This window comes from Dendrobates tinctorius, unplaced genomic scaffold, assembly GCF_039654945.1.
Source record: "Dendrobates tinctorius isolate UK_male_01 unplaced genomic scaffold, ASM3965494v1 ptg000243l, whole genome shotgun sequence".
NCBI classification, from domain to species: domain Eukaryota; kingdom Metazoa; phylum Chordata; class Amphibia; order Anura; family Dendrobatidae; genus Dendrobates; species Dendrobates tinctorius.
The window spans coordinates 387,114-403,906 of NW_027361910.1; the positions used below are offsets into that span (position 1 = coordinate 387,114).

The 16,793-nt window shown below is 43.2% G+C and overlaps 1 protein-coding gene across 4 annotated transcripts in view; it reads right to left on the minus strand.

Moving 5' to 3' along the window:
- EP400 (E1A binding protein p400) overlaps positions 1-16,793 on the minus strand; it is a 346,882-nt gene that overhangs the window by 207,182 nt on the left and 122,907 nt on the right. For all 4 annotated transcript variants that reach the window (XM_073557025.1, XM_073557023.1, XM_073557026.1 and 1 more), the window contains exons 16-18: positions 11,697-11,871; positions 5,395-5,531; positions 2,132-2,318 (exon numbers count right to left, since the gene is read on the minus strand). In XM_073557025.1, coding sequence (XP_073413126.1) covers positions 2,132-2,318; positions 5,395-5,531; positions 11,697-11,871 — 499 coding nt within the window. The remainder of the gene's footprint in view (positions 1-2,131; positions 2,319-5,394; positions 5,532-11,696; positions 11,872-16,793) is intronic.

The following is a 16,793-nucleotide window of genomic DNA, read 5'->3' on the forward strand; positions in this document are numbered from 1 at the left end:
TCATGGGAATGAATTCTAAGATCTTATTTCTGGGTGTCCCCTCCCTCAGCTGTTTCTCCAGCTCATCCACCCATATCATTAGGGATCTGGAGGTACATGTGCCACTATGGCTGGCCTAAGGTTTCCCCCTGCTGATTCCCAGGCCCCATTAAGGAAGATGTCAGATTTTTTGTCCAAGGGGTCTTTAAATGTACCCATGTCCTCAAAGGGGAGGGTAAACTTCTTAGAGGCTTTGGCCACAGCAACGTCAAGCCTAGGGGCTTTGTCCCAAGATGTGAATGCTTCCATTTCAAAAGGATACTTCCTTTTAAGGGAAGGCACCAAAGAGTTCTTCCTGTCAGGCCTCTCCCATTCCTTTTTTAATTAAGGCCTTGATATTTTGATTCACTGGAAACGCCCTACGTTTCTTTTGGCCTAATCCCCCAAACATTATGTTTTGAACTGTCTTATCAGGACAAGGGTTCTCCACCCCCATGGTAGATCTCACTACTTTTACCAGTGTACCTACCTCGTCTAGGGGAAAACAATGATGTCCCCCCCGTTTCCTCGCCCGAGGAGGAGGAGTCTGATATATCTGAGTCAATGCCCCCCGGAGGTAGAGGGTTCAGATTGGGAATATACTATGGTATCCCTCTTTTTACTTTATTCCCCTGCTTTAGTGCTTTAGAGACGTAAAGGCACTCTGGACCTCTGATCTGATAGCAGATCTAAGTTCAGAGGCAAAATCCGGGGTTTCCTCACAGAGGACTTGTTGTATACAAGAGTCGCAGAGCTTCTTGTTCCAGGTTTCCGGTAAGGCTCTGTCACAAGTGGGACAACACTTGTTTTTCATTTTTACCAATCTCTTTCCCTAATAAGGGGAAGAGAAGGGACCCCCATTACAATGGTGAACTTTCTCGGTCACTCACCAGTTGGATGCGGTCACAGGTACCAGTTCTGGAGGAGGGATAGTATCTTGTAGGGGATGATCCAGAGACTGTGACTTGCTCATCACAGCAGACCTGCTGTGCAGCGTGGAGTGGCTGCTGGACCGGCTTGTTCGCTTGTCCGGATCATTTTGCACATCTGACTGCTGCTTGTGGTGGTGCTGCTCCATTTTACAAGGGACTGCATTCAGCCAGCAACATTTCCCCTGTAGCAGTTTTAAATCTCTCATGCGTGTGACGTCACTTCCCTTCCTCCCCCTGCACCGGGTTACCCAGGGAGCGTCTCAGCTGCGCATGCGCCGGTCCAGGGACCCAGAAGGAGTATTCCATTTCCGGAGCGGCGGCCATCTTGCTCCACCCGTGTTCTACTCCTCAGGGCACCGCTATCCACGTGTGCACCTGATCGGACCCCGGAAGCCCCTGCCTCCTCTCCGGAGCGGCGGCTACGCTTCCCCCCGTTCAATCTGCACACACATCGGTCCCAGCGGTGGCAGCTTCGGTACCGCACCAGCCTTGGCAGGGGCCTCCCTGCTGCCAGTATCTGGACTGGCCGGCTCCGGATCTTCTGTCTTCTACTTCAGGTACCGCAAAGCTGAAGGTTACCCGTCAGGGACAGGAAACCAACTGATGCGAGGGAGAGGTACCGCCCTTTTATCTGTAGGTTCCCTGTCCCTGAATGGCGGATCCCCTCTCTTCGTGGTGCTGTCATGGGGGATAGAGAAATAACCAAAAATGAAAGTACATTTTTACACTAAAATAATGCTTAAAAATCAACAAAACTTTTGTTTTCCCACAGGGTATTAGGAAAAAAATGGACCCTGTAATTTGTAAATTTATCGCAGACATGGAGATAGCCCATATGTGGTAAGAAATGACTCATTATGCATACATACGGCTTTAAGAATTCCTAGTTGGCATATGAAGCACAAATTTGGTAGCAATATTTCATGGCCACTACTTGCAGATCCTGAAATGTTAGAAAAGCAAAAAGCCCCAAATTGCTAGAAACTTTTTTTGGGAAACTACACCCCTAAGCAAATTCAATTAGGAGTATGGTGAGCATTTTTACCCTACAGGTGGTGAAGGTTATGATAAAAAAATAAAAATTATAATAATGCAGACTTTATTTGTGCTGGTTAAAAGTGTGAAAACAGTCCGGGTAGAAAAAAGATTAACCACCATAGATAATCATACAGAGCCCTTACCTTCCAAGGATCATATTCTAATACTTGCAGTACAAGTGATGCAGTCTTATATTGCAATGCTTCACATGCATAGGAAGAATGTTCAGGACGAGGATCCACCAGATCTGGATGATTACAGATTCTCTGAAGTTGTGTCAGTACATGAAGTACGCTTACAAAATGTCCTCCCTTCAGGGAATCTTGCGTGCTGCATGAAAGAAAAAAAACAAAACGTAATTTTACTATAAAAAAAAAGGTAGACTTGCAACTCCATACTTGTATTATGCATGAGTTCACATTTTAAGAAATTAACTATAGATAAAAGCACTTTTCACATATCCCTAGTGAACCCATTATGTTCAGGTAACTGCAATGGGAATGGATAGTGTACTTATATACATTTCTTTTCATATGCTAACTCCACGTTGTACAAAAGAAATATAAAAATGATAAAAAGTTAGCCTTTTAATTTCATATTAACTTGCATTATTAAAACATCAATTTTATTAGGTACTAACCTACGTTTTTGTGGACGTCTGACAAAGACGTATACTGCCAGAACAGAGACCAAACAGTGTCTAAGGTGGCTACATTAAAGTGAATGGCTTTGTCAGAATACAATTTTATGGGAATTCAGACAGAAATCCCAACATAGTGCTCAGCTGAGATCACTACATGCTTGTGAAACTAGCCTAAGGCGGCTTACTGCTACATTCAAAAAATAACCATTATCAATTGTTTTCTGTATAACTACAGTTAGGTCCATATATATTTGGACAGAGACAACATTTTTCCAATTTTGGTTCTAGACATTACCACAATGAATTTTAAACAAAACAATTCAGATGCAGTTGAAGTTCAGACTTTCAGCTTTCATTTGAGGGTATCCACATTAAAATTGGATGAAGGGTTTAGGAGTTTCAGCTCCTTAACATGTGCCACCCTGTTTTTAAAGAGACCAAAAGTAATTGGACAGATTAAATAATTGTAAATAAAATGTTGATTTCTAGTACTTGGTTGAAAACCCTTTGTTGGCAATGACTGCCTGAAGTCTTGAACTCATGGACATCACCAGATGCTGTGTTTCCTCCTTTTTGATGCTCTGCCAGGCCTTCACTGCGGTGGTTTTCAGTTGCTGTTTGTTTGTGGGCCTTTCTGTCTGAAGTTTAGTCTTTAACTAGTGAAATGCATGCTCAATTGTGTTAAGATCAGGTGACTGACTTGGCCATTGAAGAATATTCCACTTCTTTGCTTTAATAAACTCCTGGGTTGCTTTGGCTTTATGTTTTGGGTCATTGTCCATCTGTAGTATGAAATGACGACCAATCAGTTTGGCTGCATTTGGCTGGATCTGAGCACACAGTATGGCTCTGAATACCTCAGAATTCATTCGGCTGCTTCTGTCCTGTGTCACATCATCAATAAACACTAGTGACCCAGTGCCACTGGCAGGCATGCATGCCCAAGCCATCACACTGCCTCCGCAGTTTTTTACAGATGATCTGGTTTGCTTTGGATCATGAGCTGTAGCGCGCCTGCTCCATAATTTTTTCTTTCCAGCATTCTGGTAGAGGTTGATCTTGGTTTCATCTGTCCAAAGAATGTTCTTCCAGAAGTGTGCTGGTTTTTTTAGATGTTTTTTTTTTTTTAGCAAAGTCCTGTCTAGCCTTTTTATTCTTGATGCTTATGAGTGGCTTGCACCGTGCAGTGAACCCTCTGTATTTACTTTCATGCAGTCTTCTCTTTATGGTAGATTTGGATATTGATACGCCTACCTCCTGGGTTTCTCTTCACCATGGAGACTATTCTGCGATCATCCACCACTGTTATCTTCCGTGGGCGCCCAGGTCTTTTTGCATTGATGAGTTCACCAGTGCTTTCTTTCTTTCTCAGGATGTACCAAACTGTAGATTTTGCCACTCCTAATGTTGCAGCAATTTCTCAGATGGGTTTTTTCTGTTTTTGCAGCTTAAGGATGGCTTGTTTCACCTGCATGGAGAGCTCCTTTGACCACACGTTTCCTTCACAGCAAAAGCTTCCAAATGCAAGCACCACACCTCAAATCAACTCCAGGTCTTTCATCTGCTTAATTGAGAATGACATAACGAAGGGATTGCCCACACCTGTCCATGAAATAGCCTTGGAGTCAATTGTCCAATTACTTTTGGTCCCTTTAAAAACAGGGTGGCACATGTTAAGGAGCTGAAACTCCTAAACCCTTCATCCAATTTTAATGTGGATACCCTCAAATGAAAGCTGAAAGTCTGAACTTCAACTGCATTTGAATGATTTTGTTTAAAATTCATTGTGGTCATGTCTAGAACCAAAATTAGAAAAATGCTGTCTCTGTCCAAATATATATGGACCTAACTGTATAAGTGCCCTTTATAGAGAACCGGGCACCAGGTCAAAAGTGGACAGTTTAGGTAATTGTTATATTTCTGTTGCCCGCACCATTGATTGCAGCTTTCTATTTATGCAGTAGAATTTAATTACCTCATGAAATTGAGAAGTATATGGCAGCAGTTTTACTACTCCACCAGCAATAAAAATCACTTCTAATCAGTAGGAGATCAAAACTACAAGAAGCAGGCCATTAACTGATACAATGCTCTCTGTTGCAGACATTTTATCAAAGTGATTGGAACATAAATTACATTTTGTTAAGTCCAAGAGGGGATTATCAGAGAGTACTCAATGTGACAACTTCTCACTGACTGCCTTGACCTAGTACTTACTAATCATGCACAAACATAGGACCCGGAGATCAGAGCTGTCTGCCATATCTGACACACTGAGAAGCCTGCTCTAAGTTATTGTGGGGTAGGATCTTTTCTTCCATATGTGTTGCTGCCTACTTATGGGGAAGAAGTACACGTACCCAGTGAAAACTCTGATAACACCTACTTGGCATTAACAAATATTAAATCATTTGGTTCCAAATACTTTGATTGCCAATATCTCTAAACAGAAAAGCTAAATAAAAAATTATCTTATTGTTTTATTCTGCACTGCAGCCATTATCACGTCATGTGTCCCGTTAAATATTTGGTGAAAATCCATCTTCAGGAAATTTAAAAAAAAAAAAAAAAAATCATCTCTCTAAAACCATATGGTGGATTAAAGAAAAAATCTAACAAAAACAAAATACTCAAGGGAGCTGTGGGAATAAAATAAGGGCGTACACATACCACTTTGACCTGATGACAGGTCCTTTGTGACCCAAGATTTTGCAAGATACAAACATTACTGAGTTGCATGCAGTTCAGTTGAAATCTTCTTACCCAGGTTGCATCATAACATCCTCATACATGATCTTCTGCCGATTTGAAAGCTGACACTTAAGAACATGTTCAGACTTTTTGTTTAGTTGCCTTTCCACATCTCTTTTTGTCCGGCGCAGTATAAATGGCTGAGCAGACTGTAAAAATCATAACATTTAAGCTTTAACCAAATATATCATAATATTTAATAACACATCAGGATCAGTGACCAGAAATAAGGGTCTCATGCATTTTTTTTCTAGGAGACACTTCGTATATTAAGAATCCAGTTTCCAAAAACTGTAGACCTGGGAAAGCATAACATTATTTAGTAAATAATGTGTACAGGTCCTGTTATTAGGTTGAAAGAAAGTGTTGGAATGATGAGATTCCAGTGAGAAAAAATAATGCCTAAGGCAACCATCATTGTCCCAGAAAAAAAATAAACAAAGAGTGAAATCTTGGTTCCTTCCATGAGAAAAGTATTTTACTGCAAGAAAAAAAACAACTAATTTTTGTGTTAACAGCATTGAGGAATACTATCCAGTAAACTGAAGTTTGCAGCAAATTATGACACAAGCTAGTATTAGAAGACACCAAAGTCTGTGAAAAAAGGGTCAAGGCCAGAGCCAGCACAAGTTCAGGCCAGAGCGGGTCCGAGAGTGAGCCAAAGCAAGCAGACCAAAGCCCGAACGAGCAAATCTGAAAGAGAGAAGTGAGAAAAAGTCAGAGAGAGAAGAAATATAGAAAAGACGACAGAAATAGAAAGTTAAAGAGAAAAAGAAAGAGGAAAAAAAAAGTCAGAGAGAGCGAGAAACTAGACTAGGGAACAAAAAAAAAAAAAACATACTGGACTGAGAGGTGTCAAGAATGGGTGCCAGAAAAATCATTGTTGCCATCAAGACCACTTTGGAAAAGGGATGAAACTAGTAAAGTAATAAGTCCTGTGTCAGAAAAATGATGATGCTAATGGACTAAAATGGAACAAGACGGTGAAGGACCTGAAACTCTTTGGAAATGGACAAAAATCCTTCGAAGTAGGGAATGCATAAGTCTGAATGCTTCCACTCCTAACAGAGCAGGTTATCAATGACCCTGTGATGGGGAAACCTGGCCCTCATTCTACTTTGGCTCTGTCAATCTTCAGGGTGCTCTCATTCTTTGGAGAGCAGGCTATTGGAGTTCAAACAATTATGAAAAACACGCCTGTTAGTAAAGATGGAGGGAAATCTCCTCCTGAAATGAAGGGAAACTCATCTTTAACATGGAGTGTCCTAACTGCCCAAATGATTGTTCTGCACGGCCAATGCCAGCTTAGTGTTTTTGTTTTTTAAACTTTGTTTTTATTGAATTCAAAAATGTTTTGTTTTACATATATACAACAAGGCAGACATTATTCAAAGCATATATATCAAACCCTCTATTATGGATATTGCATATGTTACATGGGGCAATAAGACAAAACAAACCCAAAACCAGGGAAGGGAAAATAGGGAGGGGGAAAGAGGGGAAAGGAAAGCATGACAGAAAGAAGTACGTTTTTTTACCCATTAGACACTCCGCATATGTGCCCAATATTAAACTCAGAACCCACCAAGAACAAAGTACTGTATATACTCGTGTATAAGCCGACCCGAGTATAATGCCGACCCCCTTAATTTTGCCACAAAAAACTTATTGACTCGCATATAAGCCTAGGGTGGAAAATGCAGCAGCTAATATTAAATTTCAAAAATAAAAATAGATACCAATAAAAGTAAAATTAACTGAGACATCAGTAGGTTAAATGTTTTTGAATATCCATATCGAATCAGGAGCCCCATATAATGCGCCATAAAGTTCATGATGGCCCCATACAAAATACACCCATATAATGCTGCACAAAGGTTAATAATGGCCCCATAAAATATGCCCCATATGCTGATCCAAAAAGGTTATGGCCCCATAAGATGATCCATAGATTATGCCCCCATAAAATGTTCCATAAAATGCTCCATAGATTATGCCCCCATAAAATACTCCATAGATTATGCCCCATATGCTGCAGCTGCAAATTAAAAAAAAACAAAAAACCAAACAAACAAAAAAAAACTATATACTCCCCTCCGTCGCTGCCCATCAGCGTTGCCGGCTCTGCAGTGACTGTTCAGGCAGAGGACGCGTACTAACTATTGTCATCGTGCCCTCTGACCTGAACGTCACTGCCAGAGGACGCAAGACAGCAGAGCGACGCGCAGTGGTGGAACGGGGACAGGTGAATATGGCTCCCCCCGTCATACTTACCCCCTCCTGGGGCAGGTCTCTGCAGCCCCCCTGCTTGTTCCATGTTCTCGGCTCCGCTGCTCTTCCTGCGTTCAGTGGTCACGTGCTACCGCTCATTAAAGTGCATGTATATGCATATACTCATGACTTTAATGAGAGGTACCATGTGACTGCTGAAAGCAGGAAGAGCAGGGGTGCAGGGGTCAGTATGATCTCTGACACCCCCGGTTTATGACTCGCATATAAGCCGGGGGGACGACGACGACGACTTTCAGCCCAAAAAAATGGGCTGAAAATCTCGGCTTCTACACAAGCATATACGGTACATCCCCACACCCAGCAATATCTCTCTGTAGTGGGTCATCCAAGGACATCGCTATATAGGTGTTTCCCCCAGTAGTCGTCGTTCCTGATACCAGATCGTCGGCCGAAAACAAGTCTCAATGTCACTCCGGGTGTGTTGTGGAAGCACAGAGATGAAGCTTTCCCAAGTTTCAAAAAAGGCCTGTACCCTTCCCTCCTTATGCAAAGAGGCTTTAACCCAGTCCATCTGGAACAGAAACCACAGTTTTTCTAGGAATATTCTAAAGGGAGGAGCATGGTTTTGGATCCATGTCTGTAAAATGGCCTTAGTACCAGCTGCCGCCACCAAGTGCAGTAGTTTACGAGCCCCTGGAGAGCAGGTGTGTGTATCTGGTGTTAGGTATCCAAATATGGTCCATAAGGGTTTGTCAGGAGCAAAATTTGTCAGATATGTGGTGGTGAATTGCCGTATTCTCTCCCAAAATGGCCTAATAACTGGACATGTCCACAAGAAATAAAACAAGTTCGCTTCTGAGGATTGACATTTAAAACACCTGGAAGTTGTGTACAACCCCACTCTGACTCTTTTGTGGGGTCAGATAAGATCTATGGAAAATTTTCAGCCTCATTTCTAGGAAACGAGCTGAAGAGAGGAATTTTTAGGCTTGACAAAGCTTACAGGATGGTGTTACAGGTTAGGCTGGAGTCTTCAATCTGCCACTTTGTTAATGGAAACTGAGATTGCTCATAGTCTAGGGCTATGTGGATAAATTTAGTTAATGACTATTTGTCCAGACTTAGAAATGGGTTTGGTGAACCATCTAAACAAAGATGGTCTCTCCATTCGTATCCAGAGAGACATGCTAAAACGTTTGTTACATAACGTTTGCCTTGCAAGTATTGTAAAGGAGGGAATATGGTTTTAGGGTATTTACACCTCAGCTCCTCCATTGAGTACATCCGTCGCTCCTCAAAATGGACTAAGTACTTAATAGACGCTATACCCTGAGAGTGCCATTGGTAGAAAACAGGGAGAGAGTGTCCATCCTAAAAGTGGGGTTAACAATGAGTGGGAGGAGAAGAGATACCTAATGGGAGAGTCGGAAATGTCAACGCAGGTTCTGCCATGCCCTCCATGTACATATTTTATAAGTGGGTTGACTCTTACCTCAGCTAGCAGTTCAGCATAAGGAAGATGTAGGAGGGCAGGGAGAGCCAGCCCCGGGACAAGAAAACACTCAAAGTCATGTCGGTATAATAAAACGTCCCTCCCAGCCAGTCCACCACCACCCAAAACAGGGATGCTAGGTAATAGTGCCTAATATCAGAAAACTTTATCCCCTCGTTCCCCTCAGTTGTTGGAGTAGTTTAAAAGCTATGCAGGTTTTTTTTCCTTCCCAGACAAATGAGCGATATAGATAGTTGATCTGCCTCTCCTCCTTAGGAGCTAGATAAATTGGGAGAGTATAGAAAAGGTATAGGAGACATGGAAACTCTGCCATTTTAATCAGGGTGGTGCTGCCTATGACAAATTAAAATCTTTCCATTTGGCTAGAGCAGATTCTAAGTTTTTCAGATATAATTTAATGTTAGTTTTACATAGTTTAGCTGGGTGTTTTGTCACCTGTACTTCCAAGTATTTTAATGAGCCAATAATATATTGACATGGGAATCCTGATGCCCATAAAGGTTTCAAGGGGCCGCGCATCATCATCACTTCTGTTTTATCTCAGTTAATTTTGTATCCCAACAAGCTTCCCACATCCCCCAATTCCTGTATAAGAGTGTAAGACCCTTTTGGGGCCGGTTACTACCAGCAGAATATCATCCGCAAATGAAGCAACTTTCAACTCTCTGGAGCCCATCGTAAGCCCCATAAAAATAGGGATCTGCAGAAGATGATGTAATAGAGGGTCTACAGAGAGGTTAAATAAGAGGGGTGACAGAGGGCATCCCTGTTTAACATCTCGAAAAAGATCAATTGGTGGTGCATCGTGTCCATTGACCGACACCCGAGTATATGCGTTTGTATGAAGGTATTGGACATACTGCAGAAACTTTGGATCAAAATTCCCCCTACCCAAATGAATCTTGTCTGAGCCTCACATAGGAGGCCAGGTCACAACACCTGCACACGATTCACCAAAATTTTCGCCAGGAGTTTATAGTCATGATTGAAGAATGAGATTGGTTGGTTAGACTGCGGCAGTAATGGGTCTCTACTAGATTTGGGGCTAACCATTTTGCGTCAGTCTGTAAATTGGTCGATAGATGGTCCCTGAAGAAAAGCTCATTAAAGAGATTAGTAAAAATGGGTACCAAGTCAAGAGAGCTAATCTTATAGTATACCGCAGAAAATCCATTGTGGTCCGGGGCCTTACCATTAGATGCACCTGATATAGCTTGTCTCACTTCGTCCGTCTGTTATCTCTGAGTCTAGCATCAATTGTTGTTCAGCGGTCTGGGTTCAAAAAGGAGTTGACTGTGGGGGGGGGGGGGGGGGGGGGAGTGGCAGGGGAGGTCTTTGTAGTAATTGCTAAAAATTTGTGTGATCTCTTCACAGTCAATCTTCTGCAAGCCTGTTGCAGGGTTCTGCAGTTTAATAACTGGTTTGTAGGGTTGTTAGTTTTTAGTTAGCGTAGCTAGTAATTTGCCTGTCTTGTTACCCCAGAACTTATTTTGGGTTAATTGAACTTGCCAGTGTGATTGAGAATGTATAAAAGAGTCAAGGAGATGTTTATCCATAGAATAAATGCCATGCGTATCAGGGAAGGGGGATAGGGCAAATGTTGTCTGGGCTTGAAGGAGGGAGGCATACAAGGCATGAAATTTTTCCCTGTGCGTTTTCCTCTTACATGACAGATAAGGCCTGTTTCACACTTCAGTTTTTTCTGTCAGTCTAAATCCGCCAAAATAGCGGAAAACGGATCCGCAGGCGGACTGACAGAAACGGGGGACAGCGGATCGGCGGATGTACGGATCCGCCGATGGTAAAAATTTAAAGGAACCACGGCAGGAAAAAAAAAAAAAAAAAAATTAATACCGGTCATCTCGCGGGATGGGGCTGGAGATCGCGCGATGAGAGATATGGGGCTGGAGATCGCGCGGGAGGAATGGAGGTTGCGGGTAAGGAGAGAGAAAGAGAGAGAGAGAGATTTTCAACTAGCAGCGACACTTGATTCAGGGTTAAAAGGTAAAAATGCGGATCCGGACTGCAAAAAAACATTGCATGGTCCATTCGGTGATCTCTGTGGACGCCAAAATTTTGGCGGATCCGCAGAAATACGGTTGCAACGGAGAGTCATCAGTCAAAATCCGCCGATAATGAAAGTCAATGGGGGGAAAAAAACGGATCCGCAAGGAAAATTGGCGGATCCGTTTTTTTTCACAAAACGGCGTATCTTGACTGATTGTGAAAAACTGATGTGTGAAACAGGCCTAACTGATGACATGACATCCTTAGAAGTGGCCCAGAGCGGAGGGATATAATCAGTATGGATGGCGTTGTTGTCTAGAAAGTCTGCCAAGTGGGATGGAAATCTCCAATGCCGTATCTGTGGGCTTGGGTCTGGTTAAAGTGTTTTATATATCTTTATCTAGAGTCAGAATCTTAGTGGCAGTGCCTATAGCCCCATTTCTACGTCCCCAAATTACAGCAGGATCCTTTTGTTGTATCTTATGTACAAAATTATTATTCTATACATTTCAATATAATTAAAAATAAAAAAGGATAAATTAAGTAGATCATTTTGGATTACCCGATGCAATCTTATTGATATAGTGTGTCTGTATTCTGGGTCCTGCTCACTGCCTTCTTTAACTGGAAAATCTAGGTATTGTCTTGACAAGCTGGGAATGAGGAAGTGCACCATGGTCCACAGGTCCTTCCATGTATGTGGTAATTGAGTGTCCCTTAGAAGCAATCTGCGTTGGCTGCAAACGAAAGCAAACAAGTCTTTGTAAATGTGAGTGTGTGCCTTTGGAAACCATAAAATAAGTTTGTGCAGAGATTTTCATTTAAACAGTTCATGTAGAAAATACAATAATACACATTGTAAGGGACAGTATGTTTTTATAGCTTAAACTTAATTAGACCAACTTAAATTGTTAAGGAAGAGATTTTAACATCTTCAAGCAAAATAAGCAATTACCGTATACATCCAGATTGCAAGTGCTTTCTTGCAATCCGACGTATAGTTACACTAGAAAGATGGCACAAGCTCAGGAGTTGTGCCAGCGTCATCTTCAGCAGAAACTGGCTGTGATATAAAGCTGAGGTGCTGCTACATGTGCTGGGACTGGAGATAGCTCTGATCCAGGCATCTGAATCTCTCAGATGCCGATGTCAATAGTGATGAGGACTTCAATAAAGGAAGATCGTACCCAATCAGCCCATTAGCACCACCACCCTCAGGAGCGAAGTCACAGTTTGCTGATGGCTGCTATGGTAACCAAAAATAGAACCTAGCTACTCATACACAGCTGAACTAGTCCCAGTTCAGTCAAAAAAATTGGCTATTGTTCATAGCAACCACTGATACTTGCAGTTTGGTGCACACAGTCTGTGCAGTCTCTTAGAGAGAGAGAGAGTCGGGCTCGTCTCTTCGCAATTCGGCCACCGGCGCCATTTTGCTACAGTCGGTGTCATTTTGAGAATTTTTTTTCGGAATACATGTACATCACTAAATAAAATAATTACATGGACATTATACATGCAATTATGCTACAGTGCAGGTGTTCAAAACATTTTATATTTAGTATGTATAATAGGGGGCAGGTCACTGATGGATCAGTGACCTGTCATAAGCCATACAGATGAATAAGTAAGCAGAGAACCACATAAAGACCCCCCGGCCCCACAGGCCCGCCCCAAAGCACGAACCCCTCATTAACTGAAAACTACTAATAAAGATTAAACCACCAGACTTAATCAACCAAGGTATCATTTTAATCTGTATAACAGCACCAACCTGAATCTGTCTGCAGGTTACTCAGCACAATCCTGCTGACAGGTTCCCTTTAAAGCCTTCAAAAGGGTATGTAGGAAAAAAAAGTGCCTGATTAGCAATGTGGCAAAATGGCTAAACTGGTTAAAATGAAAAAAAAAAAAAAAAAAAAAAATAACTAAATACAGAATTTACTTTTCTTTGTTCATTTTGCCTCTAAAAGACTATGATATGATCAAAATGTTGCACGTACCAGAAAAAATTAAATGCTTCAGTTTGTCATGTAAAAAAATAAAATATTCATTAAGCTCCGCTGCCAGAAAATTGTAAAACGTAGGGCTCTTAGGATATTTAGACACAGCATATTCATACCGACTTTAAGAAAATACTTAACACTTTGGGCCCATATTATTAAGAAGACTGGCATTGTTCACACATGTCTTAATGACGGGGATGTTGGATTAAGTTGTTCCATGAAGAGGAGCATGCCTCTGCAGCGACCGACCAGTGGAGTGCACCTCCATGCAACACACCAAGAAACTTAATCCAGTCAGGTACTAGAGTGAGATTTCTGGCATACGGAACACCACAACTCATCAAATAGACTATTACTGTCCAGCCCATCTTTCTGTATGCTTAGTGGCTGATGTGACCTGTGGATGAAAGAATATTTTGGATTCTTACCATAAAAATATTTTTCTCAGAGCCTTCATTGGGGGGCACGCTGCTGCCACTAAGAGGCTGACAATAGGCAATAATAAAGTTAGCTCCTCCTCAGTAGCATACACCCACTAACCAGAGCCAAACCGATCAGTTAGTATGAAACCAGTATGAGAAGCAACCGGAAATGCTGAAGAGGGAAGGAATAAATTTATGGCGGTCTGACCTATGTCAATATGCATCCAGAATTTTAGAGCAGTTGTAAACTTTAAAACAATGATGATTCTCCAGATGCAAACGTGGTATCTGAGAGTCTGAGGAAAGTATTCTCGACAGAGGGAGCGCTGGAAACCCACTATGACCAGTAACAATATGTCCAAAAGATTTCATATGCGTGCACACTTCACTGGAAAATCCAAACAAACGAAACGGACAACTGGTTTCTGTGAAAGGAATCTGCCCCTAGGGAGCTGAGGAACAAACTAGACTCCAGATCCGACAATAGTGAGGAAGGGGAGAATAAGAGGGTTTCCCCATTTATATTGCAATCACGCCATGATCGGAGGGAACGCAGCATGGATGCTGCGTTTCATGAGCAGGACACGAAACTGGAATAGTCAAATCAAAATAGCGAAAATGATGGATTTGGAAAACAAATATAGAAGAGATAAGAAAGTAGACTACCTCAATGCTAGAAGGCGGGAGGAAGGGGGAAGATTTGAGTGCAGGCGACTGTGAAAGTGTTGGAGAACAATCGCGGACACTGGAAGTGGACTGAAAAACCTCAGATTCGAGACGATGTAGGGTATTGGACAAAACTCGTGTGATAAAACAAAATGGCGAACCGTCTGATGAGACAATCCTTCCCTTCTCTTGTCGAAGGCCTTTTGCGGATTAGGAAATCGGTAGAATGTGGTTTACTGTGGACAAATAGGAAATATTGATCAGTCCATGACCAGACGTCTTCGAAAGCGTTACACCTTGAAAGGAGAGCGTCCTGGGTTCTGCCATGGAAGGAAAAGAGAATACCTACCACTCCGGGTTGCAGATGAAGGAGAGTAGGCTTAATTAGCCTACATGCGATCCCAAGCTGTCCGTTACTGGATTAAAAGTTCATAGCTGAGAAGAAAGCAGACGTCAGTCATCATGAACTTTCTTTGGTCTGAAGGATCTTTTGCGAATAATGAGGGTCTAAATCCGCCAGTAGCCAAGACTAAGCGTATGCTCAGACGAGAGAACACACGTAAGGAAAGTCCATGTGATTGAGTTCCGAGAAGGGAAAGTAGAGAACCCTTCTGGAAAGGAGGGCTGCCTGGATTGAGACAGCATGTTCCAAAAACTAGAGACTGTGTTGAAATAAGGGGCGATTATGACCTGTTGAAGGTTGAGCACGAGCGGAAGTGTATTTAAAAAAAAAAGTGCAAGGAATCTGACAGTATGTAGAAAAAAACAAGGAGGAGCCCTGGACCAAATGTGTGATCCTTGTAAAGACACTGGGAAGAGGTTAAGCTGATGGTAACTACTAGGGCTGGCAGAGATTTCTAAGAGACTCTGCAATCCAGAAGACATGAACTGAACCAAACTTAAGAGCACTGGCCAGAGGACGGCCGTAGGTTCTATGGAATTAGCTGTCTTGGTGGGCATTGGAAGGCACATCAGTATCTAAATCATAGTTCCAGAATGAAAAGACAGGTACTGCCCTACATTGAACCGAGAGATATTTAGTTAGCAAAAGCCAGAGTGGCTGGAGTAAGCTGGAGTAAGTGGCTGTGCGCATCCCTCCGCAGCTCCAGGAAACGCTAGTGTGAAACTAGCCTTACTGACAAAACCAGCTGGGCACGAGTGCTGACCCTGTGCACCACAGGGTCAAACTTAGCCAGGGATTCTGCAAGTTGGAATAGGCAGTTCGGGTGACACAGTGACCACCTGTGAATCAAAATATAATAACCGGGAGAGAATAATCGCTTCATTGGGGGAAACAGGAAACCATGGGTGTACGCTATGCTGCCACTAGCAGGCTGACACGATGCAGAAAAAAAGTTAGCGCCTCCTCCGCAGTGTACTCCCCACCGACAGGAACTGGGATATTCAGTTTAGCTTAGTGTCAGTAGGAGGTGGACATGGGTGTTTCATTAGACCCTTATCTACCTCAATGTGCGTCGTTTCTTTTCAGATTTCCGGAGGGATACAGTGTAAATAAATCAATATTGTACTCCCACGCAGAGACTATGAGTACAGCGTGTACTGCCACCCCGTATCCTCATACGTATAGTCGGCAGGACCCCAGCCCCTAACACAGAAGCGTGTTTAGATGATCGGATAATCGGGCCTGCCTCCGTCTCCCACCCACTCGTCCACCAGAGCCTGTCGGTCGGATGAGACGCGGACTAACGCATCGGACGTTCGGCTTTCTTGGAGGAGATACTTTTCCTTTTTCTCCACAGGTGTCGACGGAAGACCCGAGGATAGAAGAGAAGATTAGAAAGGAAGATTAAAAACCTTTATATAGCGGAATTGGGGGCTCATATTTTCTAAAGGGCATTAAGGGTATTTTCCCCTTAATTCTGAGGCCCTGGTGGCTTTGGAGGCACCTTGTGTTTCGTACGGGGCATGAGGGGTCTTTTGCTGCATTTTAAGGGCTCCTAGATACCTTTTGCGCTGTTTCAGGGCCCTCCCCGCCGCTCCCCCACGCTCCGGCAGCCACCAGCTGAAATTTAGGTCCCGGCTTCTCGCGGGCTTATTTGCAGCCATAGGCTCCGCCCCCTGTCCGCTCAGCCCTTCGGGCGGGCTTTTTTCCTGCCCGTTGATCCCTCTTCCTGCACATCGGCGGTTAGCTCCGCCCACTACTCCCAGTCTCCGGGATCTCCATCTTTTTCCCCCCTGACCCGGCGGTTAGCCCCGCTCCCCTTTTCCGGCTTCTGAGTGCGGGATCTTGTTACAAGCACGCTCCTTCACATGCCAGTTTCCTGCATCCTCCTCGCCGTCACCCCTCTGGATCCGGACGGCGTTTTCTGTCAGTAGGACCTGCTGTACCAGTAGAGACTCAGCAGGTCCCTGGCATGCTCCCTACGGTCGCCATCTGCCAGCTCCTGAACCAGGAAGGTGGCGCTTGCTCCAGGTAACAAGCGGGGTGGGGAGGATAAACCAGACACAGCAAAATTGAGCAAAAATGGGTAAGAGAATCTATCATTCCTAATGATGCTGATGAAAAAGGCGCTCCAGTCGTATAGTATCCTAGAGCCGTGCACT